General features: G+C 34.0%; 1 protein-coding gene and 1 long non-coding RNA gene across 6 annotated transcripts in view; one reads left to right on the plus strand and one right to left on the minus strand.

Moving 5' to 3' along the window:
- LOC148231915 (uncharacterized) overlaps positions 1-5,140 on the plus strand; it is a 20,425-nt gene extending 15,285 nt beyond the window's left edge. For both annotated transcript variants that reach the window (XR_015810601.1, XR_015810602.1), the window contains 2 exons: positions 67-2,882; positions 4,007-5,140. This is a non-coding gene — a long non-coding RNA (uncharacterized LOC148231915). The remainder of the gene's footprint in view (positions 1-66; positions 2,883-4,006) is intronic.
- Positions 1-21,804, minus strand: part of Mob2 (MOB kinase activator 2) — a 192,325-nt gene that overhangs the window by 102,847 nt on the left and 67,674 nt on the right. The window contains exons 1-2 of one of the 4 annotated variants that reach the window (XM_088191724.1): positions 12,478-12,672; positions 7,239-7,525 (exon numbers count right to left, since the gene is read on the minus strand). The exons of 2 other annotated variants lie outside the window; for them this stretch is intronic. In XM_088191724.1, the coding sequence (XP_088047850.1) occupies positions 7,239-7,369 (131 nt within the window). In that variant the 5' untranslated portion in view covers positions 7,370-7,525; positions 12,478-12,672. Of the gene's footprint in view, positions 1-7,238; positions 7,526-12,477; positions 12,673-21,804 lie in introns of those variants that run through there. One more of the 4 variants, XM_088191725.1, reaches the window with a different exon arrangement.

Consider the following 21,804-nt stretch of genomic DNA (forward strand, 5'->3'; position numbering starts at 1 on the left):
TTAATTATTTAATAAAAAGTCCCGGCAGTTCTGGAACATTTTTCCAAAAATGCCCGGCATCCAAAGGGTTAAATAAAAAAATACATAAATATATTTAGAATTTCATATACAAAGATTAGTCTCATTACATGATAACCATGTTCTTTATGAGCATTATTTTTTCTGATTTTAAGAAAAAATAATTAAAATTAATATTTAAAAAATATACGATCGCGGATTCTATCATTAATTATATACGTTTTATTCAAATTTTAAATATAAAATTAAAAAAATATTAACAAAAAAGTTTATTAAAAGGTAAAAAACGTTAATATTTTTCATAAAAAAAAAACGTTTCCGTTCACGATATATTTTTTAATGTTAACAACAGAATGACGTAATGACACCATTTTACTTGTTGAAAACGCTCATAGCTTCATACTCGAGCGTTTTTTCTCAAGCAAAATTGCAGGGTGGTTTGAAGTTTCACTTTAGAGACTCAATTTTTCATTATGAGTAAACTTTATGAGCTTTCTATAGGGTCCAATGACCAGAATAAAAAATGACGTTGTATTATGTTAAATAGCAATTGTTACTAAGTTTCTCTAGAAGTGGATTTATTTGTATAACATAAGCCATCCATTACTTGTTCACGTGAGACACTTATCTATGTACCAATATGCATGTGCATATGATTTGGTAACACGGGGAAATAAATGAACAATTATAGTAGACATGTTAACAACCGTTGGGCAACTTTAAGCCCTGAAGGTTTCTCAAGAGCTATAAAAAATACAGCATTTTCACGAAAACCCATAAAACACAACCATGACAAGTCGCAAATAAAGAGCCCGAGTCTCGCCGCTGCAACATTCAAAGCACAGAGTTGCACAATGCTCTCAACTCAATCACAATGATGCAGTTTACTTCTCGCATCCGACACTGGTGTCGAAATCCATTGTCTTGTGCGGCACTCGCCAGAAAATACTCGAGACATTGCCGATTTGCCCATTTCTACCGCGTCTAATGATCCATCCTCGGTAGAGCAATCAATCAACGAAAAAGCAACAAAGAGCAGTAAATTTACGTGATTGACACGCATCCAAAATCTAAGAAAGGCTACAGGTAAGAAAGGGAGATACCTGCGGACCTGACGATTCTCCATGCGGATCTTTATGTTTCTAGGAAAGGCGCACTATTATTATATTTATAAAATAAGCATACATACAATACGCACTTTTGCAACCGACGGAACGACCATTGTATGGTAAACGCATCGGATTAAAAAAGTTAACAATGAAAATTAACATTCGTACGTGTGAACGATTGCGAAACTCGTCGCAATAGTAAATAACCCGTTATGGCTCGTTACTGCTGCTGTACGTATTTTTTTAATAATAATAAAGCTGTTTACTTCACGTTGCGCAACCGACTGTCGTCGTATCTCTCTTCCCTTGAAAAGCTCATTAGATCTTGTTTATATGCGAAGACGCTCGTTGAGAGCGTAGTCGCAGTTGATTTGCTCTGTTTTTGTCCATTCGGTGAGCTTTATTACACTTTCGTCTAATTTGCGTATAAGCTTTGAGCAAATAATAAAAACAAACAAAAAGCTCGTTGTTCCTAGTAAAGCCATCTTGAATATTGTCAAAAGATATCGTTCATCATAAAATGTTAAAATAACAATAGAACTTTTAAGAATCGGCTTATTGTATGTATTCTTAATCCGTTCGCAGAAATGGTTAATGATCATTGACAGACTTCATTGAGGTAGGGTATACTTTTTTTCGTTTCTGTTCATTGAATATTGAAAACACGCACACCTCATTTATCGTCATCGTGTACCATAACTAATAAACCGCAACGAAACTGAAACAGTAGTTTTATAGAAAATTCATTTTACGGTTCAATTGTGTCCAATGAGCAAACCCTTTTAAAAAAATATTTATAAGAAACAAACAGTAGTATTTATTACTCAAATATTTATTTCTTGACCGTTGATAAAGTAATTATTACTTCAGACGTTAAACATGGATCTGGATATTTTTGATTTGTACAATTGCTCGATCAGTAAGTTAAGCTCTCGTGACCATCCAAAGAAACATTTTAATACTTCGACAACGCAATTTATAATTTACTAGCTTACTAACATATTTAAGCAATAACTAGGAGTAGTAAGAGGAAACAAAATATCAAATCTGATTCAGTTGTTGTAACCTCACAACTGATAACATCGAATCATTATAATACAAGGCCACAGAAAAAAAAACATCTAGGATTAGAGTTTTTTCAAACGTTGAATTATACAGGTAATCATCCGCGTACGTGAATAAAATTCAGCGATAGCGAAGAAACGCAAAAAATTAACATAAATCACTCGGTTGCCAAGCGATGCGTTCGGTATAAACACCACGGTCGTGATTCTATGTGTTGGATAACGTTGTTATAAAATATGCCTAAATATTGTCGAATCAGATAGCTGCAGTACAAATTGGTATCATAAAACATTTTAAAAATACTTTACGTTTAACTACAAAATAATTGTGTAATAAATTTTCTGCCCTCTTTTTAACAGTTCATAATGATCACCCACAATTCACGAGTCATTGGGGCGAGGGTGTAAAAGACTACACCGTGCTAAGCTAATAATAAAACGGTGGAAACTCTGATTGCGAGTAACTTGGTTTAGTGTTTCGCAATACGAGCATTTCCCCCCAGAAATTTTGACTTGATGAACGAGCGGTGTGCATCACTTTCTCCACAACTGAGCCGAAGAAGTCGATGATTCTTCTTGCAGTGAAGAAATACCATTTGGAAAATAATTTGCTGCTCAAAATCGTGTTGATTATGGATAATACTCATGTTCATCCTCCAGATCTTAAGAACGACTTACTGAAGGCATTCGAGTTTATTAACCGTTCTAACGCCAAGCGCCACATACGAGGCTCAGTCGCTACGCGACCGTAATGCTAAGAGCCGCAAACGGGGCATTTACAGAACCAATTACTTACACCACCAAATAATATTACAAGACTATTTAGGTACATAGTCATCTATGGGGAAGATTTAAAAAAAAATACCTCTTGAATAGCAGTCTTAAAAATGGTTAAAATTAATCTACTTCTCGACCAAATTTCATGCGTTTCATAATATGATGAAATTGCCGAAAAGATTTTTTATTATTGTTATATTGCTGGTTTATATTTTATATAAAATATGTAAAAAAATATATATTTTTTACTTTCTATAAAAATTAATTCAATGTTGTTTTGACATGACATCGATTTTAACAGCTACAAATGGTGTCCAGATGTACTGGAAAGATGCACCTTTTGGATTATAAGTATCTTTGTCAAGTCGTTCAAACTTGACATCTATTTTTTAATTCTAAAAATAGCAGGCATTAGAGCCGTGTACTAAAAAATATATAGTGGCACGAAAATTGTTAAGATTCTTTCTCTCAACATCACACTATTCCACTCCATGAATCAGGAGGTCATTTCATACTATAGACGAAAATCTTTACACAAAATCACTATTTAGCGATGCTTCAAAGTGACCGAAGGAACAAATCTTGTTCTCGGAGACTTTTAATAAAAATCATTTTCACATCGTGAGTTTTTTAAAAAAACATTTTCAAATCAAGATCATAAATAAAGCATGGGCCTGAGTTACCAAAAGAACCTTCAATTCTGCTAATTGCGTTGACGGGATTGCTCATGAACAGGAGTCGCCAACTGAAGAACATGGGACTGGATGTGAATGTTAGTGGAGGAACATGGCCAGAAGCTGATCACCGAAAAACTAATAGATCTGCAACGCGAGCAACTACAGCAAGCAATTAGTTTATACTAATGAAATATAAAAAAAATTGGGAGTGAAACTATTTGTATACTTGAGCAACACAAGGGAGTCGTTTTTTCTCTCTCAATATACCCGAGTGACTAATGCCGCTCCAAAATCATTGGGTTTTTATGCATGTTTTGAAATACAAGCTTGTTTCCAGAACGAATTATGATCGTAAACCAAGGTTCCACTGTACATTATATTATACAAATTCAAGTTCAACCCGCATGCTAAGGTATCTTCTTGCGCTGTGGACCCTTTAATGAGCGCATCACCGCAACTGCGTGAGCTTTCGTTTTGTCAACTTAACGAGATGACATCCGAGTGCGTGTCGAAAAAAAAATGAAAAATTTACCTCTAGCCGAGATACGAGAAGTAGCAACCTGTTTACTTTTACACCTTTTTTCCTCGGTCGTTATTTAACCTGTTGCTCTCGGCGGAGGCGGCGAAAAGCAAATACATCATCCTCCTCGGCAAGGACATCTTGGGCAAGTTAATGTTATGGCACGGCCGTTGCGCAAGGCGCCCACTGATTCACCTCAGCGGGTCGCCACAATATTTTTTATTCGTAATCGAGAACACTGCACTAATTACACGCTTCGTTGACAAATTACGAACGCAAATTAATCGGTCGATAGGAAATGAAAGTTAAAAGTAAATTTAATTACTTGTCGCTGCTTTGAATGACTCTTCAGAAATATACACCCCAATGAGTATTTCGCGGAGAAAGTATATTTAAATTCGATCATCCGTATAGGTACTTTTATTTCGCACGAAACCCTTTCACGATAACTTTCAGTGTTGGCACTGATCCCGATCCTACTCCCGATACATACATATTTGATTCTTTGCTTATCACTCCTTGCAACGTACGTGCTAAGCATATAAACGAAATATACATACATAATATTATCATGAAGAGAAAAGCTGATAACATTATATAAAACTAGATTCAATCAAGTAGAATATTGTATTAACATTTAAATTACACTGTGACATATATGATGATTTAAGATAAAGCAGTTTCACAATTATATAGTTAGACCACATACATCTTGCTTACGTATGCATTGTTTACAAAGGAAATCCGCATGCATTGCTCAATTTATATAGGTCATTAATCATACGCGTGTGAGTTTATACGTAATCGTTTACATTGATTCAACCACAAACGGATAACACACAAACCAACCGCGAGCGAATAAAGTTGGTAGCTTATAATATTTATTTTAGCCTATATTTATATTGCAATAAGCGAACTGAAATATATATTATGTAATAGTTGCGTTTTTCATACCCTGTACAAACGGTCACACTCACGCCAGTAAATTGGGCGAGCCCTAAATCTCTCTCAGGAGGGGCCATTTGTTTAAAAAACAAAAGAAAATTTCCACTTAGGACTTCAAGAACAACCTAGTTTTTATAAATGCGAGACCAAAAGGATGCATAAGAACTTCAGACGGAGAATACAACTCGATGTCCGGAATTCAGATCCTTCGGACGCAGACGACATAAAGTAAACTTCATAAAATGTCATACATCTTATATGGAAATATTTCCATTAAACTTCTAGATACAAAGAGTACGACTTAATCGAGAAGCATCCAGCAACCCATATAAAATTCATTTTGACGCTGAACCTCAGCTCAACCCTGCGAATTTTAATTATGACCGATTCGTCATCTTTGTCTGTGACGTTCGCTTTTATCAGCAAACCCGTTCGACGCGTGCAAGGCGTTCGAGGTTATTTCCTGTTATGTGCCGGTCGTATTAGCATAATGACCATAAACCGTCGTCAGCATAGGAAGAGCGCCACGGCTGTTGTCACAGGTCAGTCGTCCGATCGATGACCGGAGCGGCCACTCTTCCGAGCAGCTGACGCATCTGGCTCTCCAGGTGGACAAAACGACGAAATTTCTTCGGAGACAAAGGTACAAGTTCAGCGGAATATGACCGGCGTTCGTCGATTCGACGCGCATGAGCTGACGCCGCGCTCTACTGGCCGACACGACGACGGCTTCCACTGCGACTTTTTCTTCCGGCGATCAAGCAACGGGACCTCCATTGTGTTCCAACAGAAGACGTCGTCATATCCAGCGAGCATAATAAACTACCATTCGAATGTCACGAAACGATGCTGCATAATAGATATGCAGATTGGTTCGGAATAGAATTTCCTTCTGCATCGTCGTATGTATGATGAGGTTATCGCACTATCTGCGTTTCAGAGTTTCAATCTGAACGAGCGAAGATAGCGGATAAAAGGATAATAATATATTAATAGTTGATTGAGAGCTATTGTTATAGTGAATTGTATAAAATTACGAAATACATAAATCCACGCACATAGAATAAACAAGATTAACCAGGCTCAAGTGTGTCTATATTTTGCCTACACGTAATCGAGGAGAGATTACGCATTTGTTTGTACACTACGTGTACATATGTTTGATTATCTACGATCAAGTTTTCAACGTCGAGACTACAACAACGTGGAAAGAGTTAAAATCACATAGCTCTGGCGGTGAACCAAAACAATAAGAACTACTATATCTAAGTACTATTATTATTTATTTATTCTTGTAATGAAATCATCATCTTACAAAAATCATTAACACACATCAGACCATTTAAAAATCAATACTACACGATAATAAGACGAGTGTTCATAAAAGTCGGCAAATAGTGACATGTCAGAAAAAAGCAGGAGCTCTACTCACAAGAGAACGAAACACTCGAACATTGCGAGATGTGACAGTACATAGCTTTAAGACAATTTATTGTTTAGTGATGTTCATATGATTTTTACGGCTCTTGAAATTTAACGGACTAGAAGTTGAGAATGAGCTCATCTATATTAGATCAATTCTGACAAATAATAGTAGATGTGAGCCGAAAATAGATAAAATACAAACCTATCGAAGATATGGAATATCATCACATCAACGAATGTTCGCATAGTTAGATCACATGTTTTTATAGTGGTGACATGGCCATTTACCCAATTATTTTTTAAGTATACCTTTACGGGGAATAAACTATTTGATAAAAAAATGGCTTGTAACCAAAAGCCTTCCTTCCATATTTAGAACAAAAATAATTCACATATTTATGATTACTACTCTAAAAATGCTATCATTTCGACTTCAATGATATCTGTTCAATTAAGCCAAATAGCCAAATAAAAAATCTTCACTATGGTCGTCGTATAGCGAGGTAGTATTTGCCTATGAGCAACAATGTATATATATGTACTTAGCCGAGTTTCACATCGACGTATTGTGAACAAACCGATGCTTCGCTCGACTTCCTACCTGGACTGTCGTTAAAGACAATCCGCATCATTATATACAGGTGTCGGTTAATCGCGCTCCGTTTGATAACATAAGGAATATATAAACATAATATAAACTTACGCGACTAAGCCTCCCAGGAAAGCCACCGGCCCGCCGCCGATCAGCCTGATCTTCCTGTGACATGAGTCCAGCAACGAGGGGCGCGGGGGCGGCAGCTCGAGGGCGCCCCCGCGCTCTGGCGACCTCAGCATCACCAGCCGCGCATAACTACACCAGCCCGACACCCGAGCGCATAGCACACCCACAACCGCCACTGGGGACAAACCTAGGCGACAACATTCGACCACACAATATCAACAAACTGCAGCGCCTCCTCGCTCGCGTCGTAGCACAATCATAGACGAACTCTGCAAATAACGTTTAACTTTCACATGGCCGTTGACGTTACGCCACGAGGCGTAATTGCCAAGGCGCGCTCCTTCTTGACCGACACGACACTTTCTACGCGACCTTTGACGTGCGCGCCGCTCTACAGTGCGATCCATATCGATCGAACCCGATCATGTCGGCCGATTCGCTCACGTGGTTGGCCTGTTGCCATTTGGCCGCGCAACGAACCGGTTTCCAGCGGCAGTGGTGACCGTTCACTCTTGTTTTCCCCGCGTCGGAAGACCGACCGGCGACCGGTCACTTCCCGGTGAGACCGAACTGGAACGGTCCAGCTCGATGTTTACGCAGAATGGGCAAAACATCTGCAGAATACGTGAATATAGCACAACGGAAAAATACTACATTATATCCATGACAACTATGAGAATGTGATTGTTATACATTTTAAATACATATTAACCTTTTGTAGTTCAAAGTGTTAAACCAAGTCCTAGCCATTTTGAATGAATATATTTAATTAACCTTTACAAATCCAAAGGCATGTATGTCATGTCCAATATATTTCCTATTTTCAGAAGACATATTAAATGATTTGATGTTAAATGGCTATTATTACCAATATTACTATGGACTTTTAATATGAGATTATCGGACAAAATATATTCAAACCGAATTTTGTTCAATAGGAGGGCGCAAAAACAATTATCACTTCTCAGAAGTCAAAAATTCACGTCAAAAGTAATAAAAACGTGTCGGCGACGACACGATTTTATTGCTTTTGATAATAAAGGGATAATTGTTTTTTGCCCTCTCTTATTGGGCAAAATTTGGTATATATGTATGTCCCTCGTTTAATTTGTAATATTATTATAAGAGTCGTAATATGAACGCTAGATAACCGAGCGATTCCACTGCGGCGACGACGGCACGATTTTATTGCTTTTGATGTGAATTCTAAACAAGGACCGAATTTGAACTTGGTCAAAAAGTGTCATTTAATGAAAAATACTATGAATCTTCATGAAATCGAAATATTAAAAAAAACGACCACTGCGCATTATTGACAGCTGTCTGATTTACAGTGCTGGCTAAAAAACTCGAATTGAATCACAATTTTTCTTATTAATTTAATTAAGAATATTTTAAATAACTTGAGAAAAAACGTCCAGACGTTATGGACATAGGAGCTGCCAGTAAAAACAGACGTCTAATACGTGTGGACAAAGGGTAAAGAATAATTGTACGAGGCGTTCAGAATATTAGGGACGAACTCAACTAAACGAGGGTAACGGTCGAAATGATATTATGAAAGTTCTCCCTTGATATTAGTTTCAATTGTATATCTATCCTGCATAGTGCAACTGCAATGCATGATTGTTTATTATTATGTTATAATTTAGGAATTAATTCTAGAATCGTCTATTTCACTCTACTATATAATATATTATTATAAAATAAAAAAATGACACTTTGTTGAGTTAGCATATAATGTGGCATCAAACAGAATTATAGCGTTATTTCACGTATTCGCCATATATTATGCTTATTAAGGATAATAGTAACTTTCGTCAAATCAACGTAACATGTGGTAAAACATGGATATGTGGTCTACTTATATACATATGTATAAAATCGCAGACAAGCAGATACAAAAACACAGAAATGGGTGATTCTAATTGCTCAATTTTAGTCAAATACATATCATTTTTTCTATATACGTGTCTGCAAATATATCATTGATTAATACAAACGATTAATTTATAAATTGTATAAATGCAGATTTATTTAATATATTAATAATTATTTAAATTACACCAATTATTAACACACATAATTGTAATTGTTTTGTCTTGAAGCAATTAAAGTAAAAGTCAAGAGATAATGTCAGTTATGGCACGTTTATTTTACTCAATTGGCATAGTAATGATCGAAGAAGAAACTACCAGCTATCCAGTTGAATTCTTAAGCTCCTTAAATCAAAATATATTACGACAACACATACTATTCCTATTATTATACTGTTAATAAATTTGGAATCACAAATTCTGACATGTAAAGGCATGGATGAGTTTATTACAATCAATTCATTGAATTGACTTGAGAGATGAATGCTTCTCTCAAGTCCAATTGTATGTATAATTCAACAAAAAATCAAGTGTCTAAATACCATAAAAATCTTTGTATAGGTATGACATTACAACATTAAAACTGGTATTAAATAAAACATGTGCGATTTAATGTTTCTGGTCACGAAAGAAAGCCCCATAATATTACTACATACAGCAATTGGCATAATTACTCGTCAATGATTGCATAAATCAGTAATGCTGACTACGAAAATGTTAAGCACTGTGACAAGTATTGCTTTTAATCGCCCACTGTGGATCAATAAATATTATAAACGTTACGTAAAACCATATTGACCATAGGTACCGGTTATTTTCTACTGATTCATGCTATTGTATTAACTTATGTATTGTTCAAGGCGGCATGAAAAGCCACATTTTAATTACGTTTACTAAACGAAAAATTAATTACACTCGTTTGTAATTCGATATAATGAAAATGTATTTTTTATTTTGTTATGTTTGATGAGAAACATACTTCAATATGAACATATTGAAGGGTTATTCAATAAAAATACCACATACCAGTTTTCCACTTCAAAAAGGGGCAACCCAAAAATAGCAATTTTCGTTTATTAACGTCAAAGAAGTTTAAAATAAGCTTAACTTTAACCGGTAAAAGTTACAAAGGCGAGACTCTAAAATTAACCTGTGCTTGATACAATCTGTATCACGTTTAATTAGGAGTTGTTTTAACAGAAGCAGTTTGATACTTTTTATCAGTGAGGATGCAGTAAGTTTTTGATGTTCTTTTAACGATTTTTAATTTTGGGTGATTATTATATGCTTATTAATCAAACATAATATTACCTAAAAATATTCTATAAAAGACAATATTTTCATTTGTCAAGAATTTAATAATAAAATAAATTATAACATAATACATTTTAATGTTAAAATTATGCTGTATTCTTCCATATACATACGCGATTTAACTACAGGACACACGACAGTTGAACACAGTGATAAGTGAACTCAATGACTATTGAACACAATCAGCAAAAAATTGAAATAATATGAATAAAACAAATTAAAAAGCATTAATTTGGATCATTTAAGCATTTAATATTATTTCTGAGAGTAGCAAACATTTAAATTTAGTTACATAAATAAATAAATCAGTTAATCATTAAATAATGACTATGCATGATCACTTTTCACCAAAAAATCTATCTGAACATTTAAAAAATAATGAGGCAATATTTTTTCCGATAGTCACATAAATAAACGAGTTTATCAATTGATCGTGATATAATAAAAAAAATATATGAAATGTTAGGGCAACGTTCACAAACCGGTGTTCCGTGGAGAAATTTGAATATACTTGAATCTGTTCATTAAAATGTTTTATTATATTCTAATTCGACTTTTTTCGATTTTTGCCCTAATAAATTGCGCATTAAAGGCTCAAGCTATTATACAGTATTAGCGATGGAATTGTTAATAAAGTTGCCATATATCGCGTTTGTTAAACATATTTAACAGGCGCCCCAAACCTATTCAGATAACAGGTTGCACTGTTTAAACTAGCGCGACAATCATAAGCAAGAAAACAGGCTACTATAATTATGCCTCCAGAGCGTCGTTCTTGCAATAAGTGGGCGAGCACTAAGACTCCCTCACGTCAAAACAAGTACCCTTTTTTATTTAGAATGTTGCTTCCATGACAATTAGCATGGTCGGGGTCCGCGGGATTCAACATTTTGAGTTTAATGGTCCGTGAGGTCCGAAAGGTTGACTGAGTTAGAGTACTTCATGATGGTTAAATGATCCAAATTAATGCTTTATAATTTATTTAATTCATACCATTTCAAACTTTATTGCGGATTGTGTTCAATTGCCGGTGAGTTCACTTGTCACTTTGTGCAATTGTCGTTGTCGTGTGTTATCTAAATAGCAAAAGATATGTTGAAAAGACTGAAGCAAACAAAATATTTTGATTTTGTCAGAAACGTAACTGTATAGATAAAATTACATCTCATGTAGAAAAATAGATTTATCTTGCAGAGCAACTAAATTTATCTATAACTGAAACATCGAGCTTTAACTAAAGACTTTTGAGAGAGAACTGAGGGATGTTTTGTCTACGATTAACTTTAACTTTTATTATTTTCTAAAACATACTTTACTGCGTTTTATTAAGAGATTTAATGGAGACTAAAGCAGAAAATATTAAACAATATGAAAGAGGCGATATAGTAGCAGAATCTATTTCGGGGGAAGAAAATAACTAACTAGAAAGTTTTAAATTAAATTATGGAAACCCTTAGAAAAACACTTTAAGTTTGTATTTATTTATATATATGTGCAATATTATATAAATATACAAATGTTAATTAAATTAGGACTGTTCTTTGGAACGAACATATATTAATTCAAAATTTGATTGAAAACTTATTGTAATGTAGTGTACACATACAAATAATCTAATTTACATAAAGCATTTCGCAGGTAAAATAACAATGGGCTCAAAGTTCGCAAAACAAATTATCGTTCTACATGACAACCTGCTGTCAATTCAAAACTTGGTTGATATTCACCATTCCTCCATATATATATATAACAAGTAATAACAACAAAACCACAATCATACCTAACCACAGTCATCCGTTACGAAAATAGGTGCTAAAAAAATATTTAACTCGAATAGCTGATAATAATCGATAATATTTAAATTTCCCCTTTCCACCGAAACGAATTATAAAAAAACAAACAAATGACAATCGGCCTAACGGCGCGCGCGTCAATATCACGTGGTATTTTTTTATTTGTGTGCGCTCGATATTCTACATCGCCATGCGTTTTGCAATGCAATTTATTCGCGTTTTGTTGCATTTTCTTACAATTCGACTCAACCGCTCTTCAGCCGAGAACGGGCCGAATTCTATCTTCGTATAACACAATTAGACCGAGTTTAATTCATACGAACGCAAATATAACGTCTCAATGTGACAAACGGAAAAACACAATGCGATAGACTCGCGAATACGAGCGAAACTAACGCAACCGACAACAGCCGCGGCGCCACTGGCGCGGTGCGGCGATTGCAGCAGCTGACGGGCAAGCGTGCGCGCATGCGCGCCGTCGCATTAACTTTGCGCGTGCGTCAACAATGACGGCCGGGGGCGCAGCGGCAATTTCAAATTTGTTCTATAGCGAAATCGATATATTTTAATATGATCTAATATGTTTAATATGATCTAATATGATGGAGTGCACGGTGGCGTATTTCGAGCTCATGACGCAGATGTAACGTTGTGCGCGAGAATAAAGCGCACGCAGTGTCACGCAACGTCAGCTGATCGCCGCGTCGCTCCGTCTCTTTCGCGGCAGTTGTGTCACATAGCGCCGTCTCGCTCCCGCAGTCTCACCTGACGTCTCTAGCGGTCGAACACATTGCGTTGGCAACGGAATCACAATAACAACGGCACAACGGCCATATCGACGTTCGCATGCGGCGGGACGACGTCTGTAGCGCTATGGCCAAAACGTGCGCTCTATTGTTTTTCATGTTTTTTCAAGAGAAAGTATATACCCAATGTGATACATTTTAATCAAAATGCATTTTTTTTCTTCAATATTAATATTAACCCCTTAAAATAATACACTTGCACCACGTTTCTTTCAATCAATAGCGGTCCGTCCATATGGGCTACAGGGCCGCAGCCTGCAGCCCTCCCAGTATAGAATGATTTTTTTAAATATTTTTATTTATGTAACTTAGTCAGTAAATTATTATTGTCAAATATAATGTTTTATATAGAACATTAGGGATATTTTTTTCAATATTTTAACTTTTATTTCTGCAGTCCCACTGCAACTACAAATTCAAATCCGCCACTGTTTCCAATCCAATGCCATACTATAATACACAGAATTCAGCTTACTCGTCTTAATGTCGCAAAACGACGTCCTATTTATCTACCACTGCGGGAACAGGAAAAATGTGCAGGAGGGCCATGTTTTTTTAATTCCCTTTAGTAATATAACAGGCGGAAACCCAATGCGCTACAACGGGGTAAATCAATCAGTATACATACACCAGACAGAAATTCAAATCTGGAAATCGGTAACATATATTTTATTTATTAAAACTTATCAATATTCTTTACAATAAATTTATGTAACTTTGCAATTGGGGCCAGTTTTTAATAATTCAAATCTGCGGGATTCGAATGTGGGGCTCTGGATTATTACTTCAGCACCTTAGGGACTACACTATGTCAGCTTTATCCTGTGAATGCAGTGTTGTTTGTGGCAGTGGTGTATGTAGTACTAAATTAAATATACTACATATGTATGTTGATTGACTCAACTTAAAAAAAAATTAAATATATTTTGATTTTTTGTAAATCTTATTCTGTTTGTAAATTTAAAAATTGTGACATTGTATATAGGTTTGAAAAAAGACACCCACTACCACTGCTTTTAGCCGAAGCTACGCGAATGAATATTTAAGTATGAATTTAATATTTATTTTCGTGTTGCAAAATTCATTTTTTGTACAACTTGCTTTTTCCATTTTTTGTACAACTTGCTAATAATATAATATTTTCTATCAACACCAATTGAACTTGACGTGCTTTTTTGCCACTGAGACGATTTGAAATTTAATTCGATTTTATAACCATATTTCAATTCTATCAACGACTTTTTAACAATTACTCAGAATTATTTTTGTTGAAAATTAAGCAGATATAAGACAAATTTTTATGACATATTTTAAAGATTTTTAAAGTTTAAGTTGACCTCTTAATAAAAATGTAAATTTAATTTGCTGAAGCGCTTATCAGATTTACAACAAACATTTCTGGAACATTTTTCTGACCAAAAAGAAAAATGATCTTGGATTCAAAATCCTTTTGAAGAATCTTGTGATACCTCACAATTTCACAAAAAGAATAATAACACATTATTATATCGACAGACTCCTTAAATTTAAATGTAGGTTTATAAATTAAAAGGGTTCCAAAGTCTGTGGAAGGTTATATTGACAAAATGATATTCGATAGTGGCTTTTATTTATTTTGTTTTTGTTTGTGAAGACATCATTTTTTGACCAATATCATATAATATACTTTTTATCTGGAACAGTTTTTGGATTCATAAAAAAATCGTTAAAACTAAAAACGATTTTTTCTAAAATTTAATAATATCAAAAATTTGATAAAACCAATACCTTTCATTTATTAGGAAGGTAAGATCATGAAATTGTATGTTTAATTTCAATGTACCGCGAACCAAGTATTGAGAATCGATGAATAGATTTTAAGCATTATTTTAAAGTTTGTGCACTGCGACAAAAATAATTAATACCTCTGCTTGTAAAAAAATATCGGTATTTCGTGTAGTTTCATTAGGTAAATGTAAATTTTTTTCGGGCCGCCATTTTGAATCGTTGGTGTTTTCATATGATGCGCAAAGTCATATTTCTCAGCTTTACATACTTTACGCGGCACGAGATTAAATTGATTATTTATACGGAGAGGCCTGCCTAATCAGAGTTTTCCGAGCGGAAGAAAGGTCGCCTTATCGCCGAGTTAACTTTAAGGCACAAAGGCCGCAGGGTCCGAGTCGATCGATACGATTTGAATAAAATTCAAAAAATGTACAAATTTAACAAAAGCCTCGAAAAAATTCAAAACAAAAGACGTTCTTTTATACAAATAACAAAATAAAAACTTTGATAGTTTTTTTCTTGTCGTATTAAAAGCTCTAAACGCTTCGTTGACCCATTTTCACGTAATAATTCTTTAGAACATTTCAAAAACACTCAATTTGCTCTCGAATGTGCGTTTTGACATTGTAGGTTTGTATATTTTTTTTCTAAATAGATAACTCGTCACTCACTTTTACTACAGCATTTCTTTATAGATACTCTTGGACCGTTTCCAGGTTTTGTGAGATGAAAGCGCTCTGAACTTACCTGAAACAATAATAATAAAAAATATTTAAAACATGGATTTTATTCATTAATATTAAAAAGCTTTATTTATTATACTAATATATACAATAAACACGTTTGTTTAATTTATTATATAAAAATAAATGTATTTGTATAGAGGCTTGTAATGTATTCTTGTTCGGTGATGGAAACGCAGTTGATGGTTAAATGATTGATTTATTCTGTGTGCGGAAGAAAAAATGTATAAAAGCATATTTTTAAAGGAGAGCTAAAACAGAATGATATAGAACCTAATTACTCTTACTCGTGTCATAATGTAATAGATTGAAAAAAGCTTTTTTCTTTTATATAAAAATATTTTAAATGCAATTATATGATTCTTTCGCAAGCAGTAATGTTTTATATAGTAAAAAGCTCGATTTGAAAGCTAGAGAAAAATGATCTCTTACGTGATTTTACTTATAAAGATCATCAGAATAAAATTTTCGACATATGCACAAATTCACAATCCAGACTTAAATTTCGGATTGATTTCGTTGCTGAAATGTGATGCCTTTTTTGGCGCAAAAATGATGGGCCAATTTGCTTCGTATAGTTTTGTGTGTCTACTGAAACCACATGTCTTCCAACTCTAATTTGGGTCTCAAAAGATCACGTAAACTGACAATTGTTGCTATGCTTAAGGACCACTATCAAATTGTTTCACAAAAATATTATCACAATTATTCTGCATCCTTGAAGAGTATAACTCTTTTTTATTTACAATAGCGTATATTGCATAGTTTTACTACAAGACTAGCATTAATCAGATAATATAAGTTGGTAATAGCAAAAATAGTGGACTTTTCTTATAGTTTCATGTTTTTGTATTAACCGACGTTTCAAAATAGCTGTCGATATATAAGGGTCTATTCGCAAGTATCTGACTTTAGTCATAATTATTGATTCTTGCTTTTATTTTATTTCCTTAGAATTGCATAAATATTTTTACTCTATGAGGTTGAATTAATTATTACGAAAACTTGCAGTCGGAAAAATCAATAGTACCGACGATGGATTGTTTCTGTTTGGTTTACTTTGAGATTCCAATTAGAATATTCCAATACTTTAAATTATTCATTCATTTTTGTTATGGAATATTCTTAAATGTTTGATTTCTAATTATGAACTTTAAAAACAAAATTCAACAACGCAAGTAGTCAACTTTTTTTCGTAATTTACCGCAGCAGTATTTATAGCACATTTTGTTTTTTTTGCTGTTTTGCGAAATATATCTTATATTTATAACAGCAATGACCGAGCTAAAAGCCGATAAAGAAACAGTCGCATACAAAGTAATGGGAAAAAAACTTTGTAATTGCGGAAATTCCAAAAATTATTTATATATTCGAGATAATATTATACAGTTGTGAACTCTCTCAATCTCTTTTAAATTAATACGTCAAAGTCTGTTTAAGTAAAATGTAATATTTTTTGAGTTAACCGAATTGTAATTGCTGCAAACCATTGCTGTAAATTTTTAGCCCACACCAGCAGCAACTAAATGAGTGTTTTCCGCAGCAAGAATAATTAAATTTAGTTCGTACTTACTTTAAGTTTAAAACATTTAATGCTCTAATATATTTTAAACAAAAAAATTATAGTCTTAATACTTTTTATGGTAATATATATGTATATAGATATTCGAATACCTGAAAATAGCAAATTTTTGGAAACTCCAGATGCAATACAAGTAGATATGTACATACAATAGAAAATTATTGACTGTACTAATGTTTCCATAGAGATTGTATTCTATAAGCAATTAATAATGAATGCATATCTTATAATCTTATTATGACAAGGTTTTTTGATATAGTTTCTTTGTAAATTACAATAAATATTTCACCATAATACTAAAAACGTAACATACTATTAAACCTATTTATAGTTTTTTATAATATACGGTATTTTGCTAATATCTCTTATATTTCGTGTATCGGTGTATTGATGAGTGGTCAGTCTTTGCCTTCTATGTTGGAAATTAGTATAATATAGTTACTCCGATAGAATCATTTAAAAACATTACAAAAATTAATTAAACAAATATGAACCTCATGCAAAACCTTATAAACACGCAAAAGCTAGCTTCATATGAATTGTTTACGTGACAGCGCATTTCTCTTTAGGGTGCGCATGTGAATGTAAATAATAAGAGCGGTTAAAAAGCACCCCCATGGGACAGTTTACAGCTGGAAAAGCTAACAAGTTCTCGGGATTTTTATCGCGCGGGACACTTATCGGCGGTCGCCGTGACCCTTTTTTTGGAAACCGTGACCCGCTTCGGACCCGCAACGTTACAATATAAATAGACAGATAGGGTCCCGAAGTATATGTATCATAGTTTGCCGCAGATAGATATATGGAGCGCCAATTACCAAATTGAAAACGTCCATCCGTTATATCCCTTAAAGGCAGTTAATCTGTCAACGTAACGGCAACGGGAGTAAATAACCGCTTTTCCCCACTCGCTCTCCGGGGAAAACTTAATACAGTTAATTACGATGACATATAAACAATTTTCGCAAATTGTGAGGCTATTGTTTTCTGGAAATAATTCGAATTTTAATTGGACATTGAATACAAATAATAATTGGGTAACGGTAAAAAAAGTATAATTAGAATGAATGTTTGTTGATATAGGAATGTATTAAGAAACGCTGGTAAAACAAGAATTTAGTTAATGGGATGGTTTAGTTAAATTTATGTTTTAACGTTCCTCGGGGATTAAGTATTCTATTTCAAATCGCCATTATTAGATCGACTAAGATTAGCTCGTACTTAATAGGGCAATAAAAACTAGATGTTAATCAATCTGCATCGCAGCGGTTCGGCCTTAATAATAAAGTAAATACTAAATAATAAAATAAAGCAATAAAGCAGCCAGTCGATTAAAACTAAAAGTTAAATGTCGCTTTGCTGAAACCAATTTGCAAATTTTATTGAATAATGTATCTTAAAACTGTTTGTGAAGCTAGATTGAAAAATAGAAAATATACTAATCGGGATGCTCTAATTCTAATGGATCAGACATGGCTTCTGATTTAATTTTAAAATCAGCCTGACTGTTCTTCGTTCGTCGTTTCATTATCGGTAAAAATTCACAATGATTTGTTATAATGAAAGCGAATAATTGAAGGATATATTTGCATGTTTAAAACAAGATACAGAAAAAAACGAGATTGAAGTTCGCCGACAAGCAAATATATTGGTGTAACTCTACGGAAAGCTCCCATACACTTTTGCGATCTGTCGATTCGCACACGAGTGGTTTCTTTTCGTCTACTAATGTAGCTATTATATTTCCAAATCAACGATAAGGCCGATTAGAGTAGTTGGGAAAATCATAAATAATTTTTTGTTATTTAAATGTTTCCGACCTCTATAAAAAGTTCTAATGCCTGTACGACACTCTCTGGAAGTTGGTCGAGTTTGGTCAAAATCTCTCGGAAGTTGTACGAGGTTACTCAGAACGGGAGGTAAAGGGGTAATTCAGTCGACTTGGCCAGCTTCGAGCGCTTCCGAACATTGTCGGCAAAAGGACCGAAGTCGGAGCTGCTCTTTCGATCGCAAGCAGTGAGATACTTCCCCTTTCGCTCTCTCACGTGTTGAGTGACGAGAGTGAGAGAGATAATGATATGGTGTTTCGCAAACTGAGATAGAACGAGTAACTCGGTTCAATTTCAGTATGCGCGAAGGCGTCCTATAGTTAACACGCACGTCGAGCACTGCATTGTGGTCACGTGGTCAAGTTATAATACCACATGCTTATCGGGGACTTCAACAGACTCTTACTGACATCTTTGAAAATTTTAGGGCACCGAAAGGGATTAATTATATTTTTGATAGTATATTATTCTAACAGATATCGTTATTATATTTTTTTTCATATAAAATTAAATAATTAAAAAATAATTAGTGGTACAAATTTATTTTCTAACAAAAAAAGACACTATTTAGGTGTAACTTAAAAGCCCATGATGATCGAATTTTAATAAATAAATATTGTTATGTAAAATACCGTTACATTTTTTTTATCCTCTACATTTTTAATTACTTTTAAAAATACGAACATCACGTTTCTAATACGCTAATAAATTCATTAATCATATTTTATTTTCGACTTAAAATGTATGCTTAATAAGACGATGATGTGATTTTAATTCTGAAATTTATGATCCAAATCTGTTGTACCGTACTGTAAGAATTAATAGAAAGATTTATCACATAATATCTCAAATTCAGCAAAAATGATACAAAACACATAAAAACTGACAATCCTAATATCAGTTCCTCCCCCACGGAGGAGTAAATGATTGAGGCCCATAATTTTTCATCCCCCAGGAAACGAGAAGCGCGTGTTTTCGTTACATAACTATTCGCGTTATTGCTTACAAAAAAAATCGCCACTGACCTCGGATAATGACGCCTACCGTGAATAATTTCACTGCGCGCACAATAAGCACATTTTGAGAGACTCGGCATTAAATTAACATAATCTTGAATAGTACAAAAAATTGAGGCCGCGTAGTGGCATCGTCACGAGACATGAAAATGCGTGCGCGAAAAAAGGCCACTCCCATACCGGAATTCGTTTGACTTTGAACTTTGTGGTGATTTTGATTCTTGATTCTAAAAAATCACAACCTAAACCGCAGTCTAGGGTCAGCAGTTATTTTTAAAAAAGCGTGCGGTGAGAATTTTTATAATATTGTGTTTACGGCGGATGCAAAAATTGCCTCTGACCGCATCAGGCGTGGGAAGGGATAAAATTGGAATTGATGTATAATAAGTAAAAAAAAAAACTATGAGAGATCTACCCTTTGGCTCAGGGCAATTGAGCTAGATTAAATATTTAAAATATACAATGAGTTACTTAAAATATTTTACTTATTTATTAAAGGGATCGACAACTTTTGTAATCTCGCGAATCCCATAAATCCGTACGTCTACAAAAAAATTACCAGGTAATTTCAACATTTCCAAGACACCATCCTCTTAACATAGATAGCCCTTAAAAATGTCATCCAAAATTCCACTATAATTAGCTAAACCACGAAAACTATACAGGCGGCCCTCGACTTTCGAACGTTCGACTTTCGTGCAATTCGCTATCTCGCACATTTAAAAAAAAAACAATTTTTTTCAATTTAATTTTTTTTTATAAAACGTTCTGATAGCGGTGAATCTTTTGCTTCAATCGGACGTTTGTATGATACAAACAGGTCTACGATATGTTCAATTTTGCAAAATTACAAATATAATTAAAGAATACGCTCAAAATTGTGGAAAATAAAGATATATTTCCACAATCTTTAATGATATGTTTCCAAAACAACACAGAAAAAAAAACATGGATGAAATGGAAAATCTTTGTCATCGTAGATCGATGACCAACATCAAAAAGATGTCCCTCTGACTTTCGTACATTCAACATTCGCACACATTTTCAGGAACCAATTATGTGCGAAAGTCGAGGGCCGCCTGTATAACTTAAACAATATATTGTCAGATATAGGATTATTAAATTTTCTAGTATATCCAAGAAAACTAAAACACCTAGTTACAAAGCTTTAGAAAAAAGAAAGCCGTTTCAGAAAACAGCAGTGACTCTTAGCAACTGGAGTCTTTTGAGCGAAAATTTCTGAGAAATATTTTCGGAACGATATTAGAATGATGCTGTATATATTTCGCATGGATAAAATGACAGAAATTAAAATACACAGGTTCATATGGGATTCGAACCCAAGTCTTTCAGATCAATAGTCAAAGGCTTATACCACTCGTATGTCGTCCTGGTTTAAAAAGGAATAACTATAATTTCCTTCATGTAATGTTATTACTGATATGCCTGAAAATATAAATATTCTTTCAATGTCTGATTTTTTGATAGGATATGTGAAAATGAAGATTTTATTATAATACATTTGAGACATCCATGTATTTATTATTATTATTATTATAATTATAAGCATCTACACCTGTAAGTACATAAATAAAATTAAAACAGTATTACAGGTTTTAAGACTATTATAATACTAACTTACGTTGCCGCAAGATATTAATCTGGGTTTAATATGAGCGCTTCCATTACTTTCTGTAGAGCTTATCAATTATTTGTTCTGGCTTATATTGACATTGACCTTTTAACCCAGGTGGCAGAAACCCAGTTTAAACCCGATTGCATCACAATTTCGAAAAATAACACAATACTGCTGAATTTCAG

The sequence above is a fragment of the Plectrocnemia conspersa genome, unplaced genomic scaffold, assembly GCF_051122295.1.
Source record: "Plectrocnemia conspersa isolate PC_06_02 unplaced genomic scaffold, ASM5112229v1 ptg000009l, whole genome shotgun sequence".
Lineage (NCBI taxonomy): Eukaryota > Metazoa > Arthropoda > Insecta > Trichoptera > Polycentropodidae > Plectrocnemia > Plectrocnemia conspersa.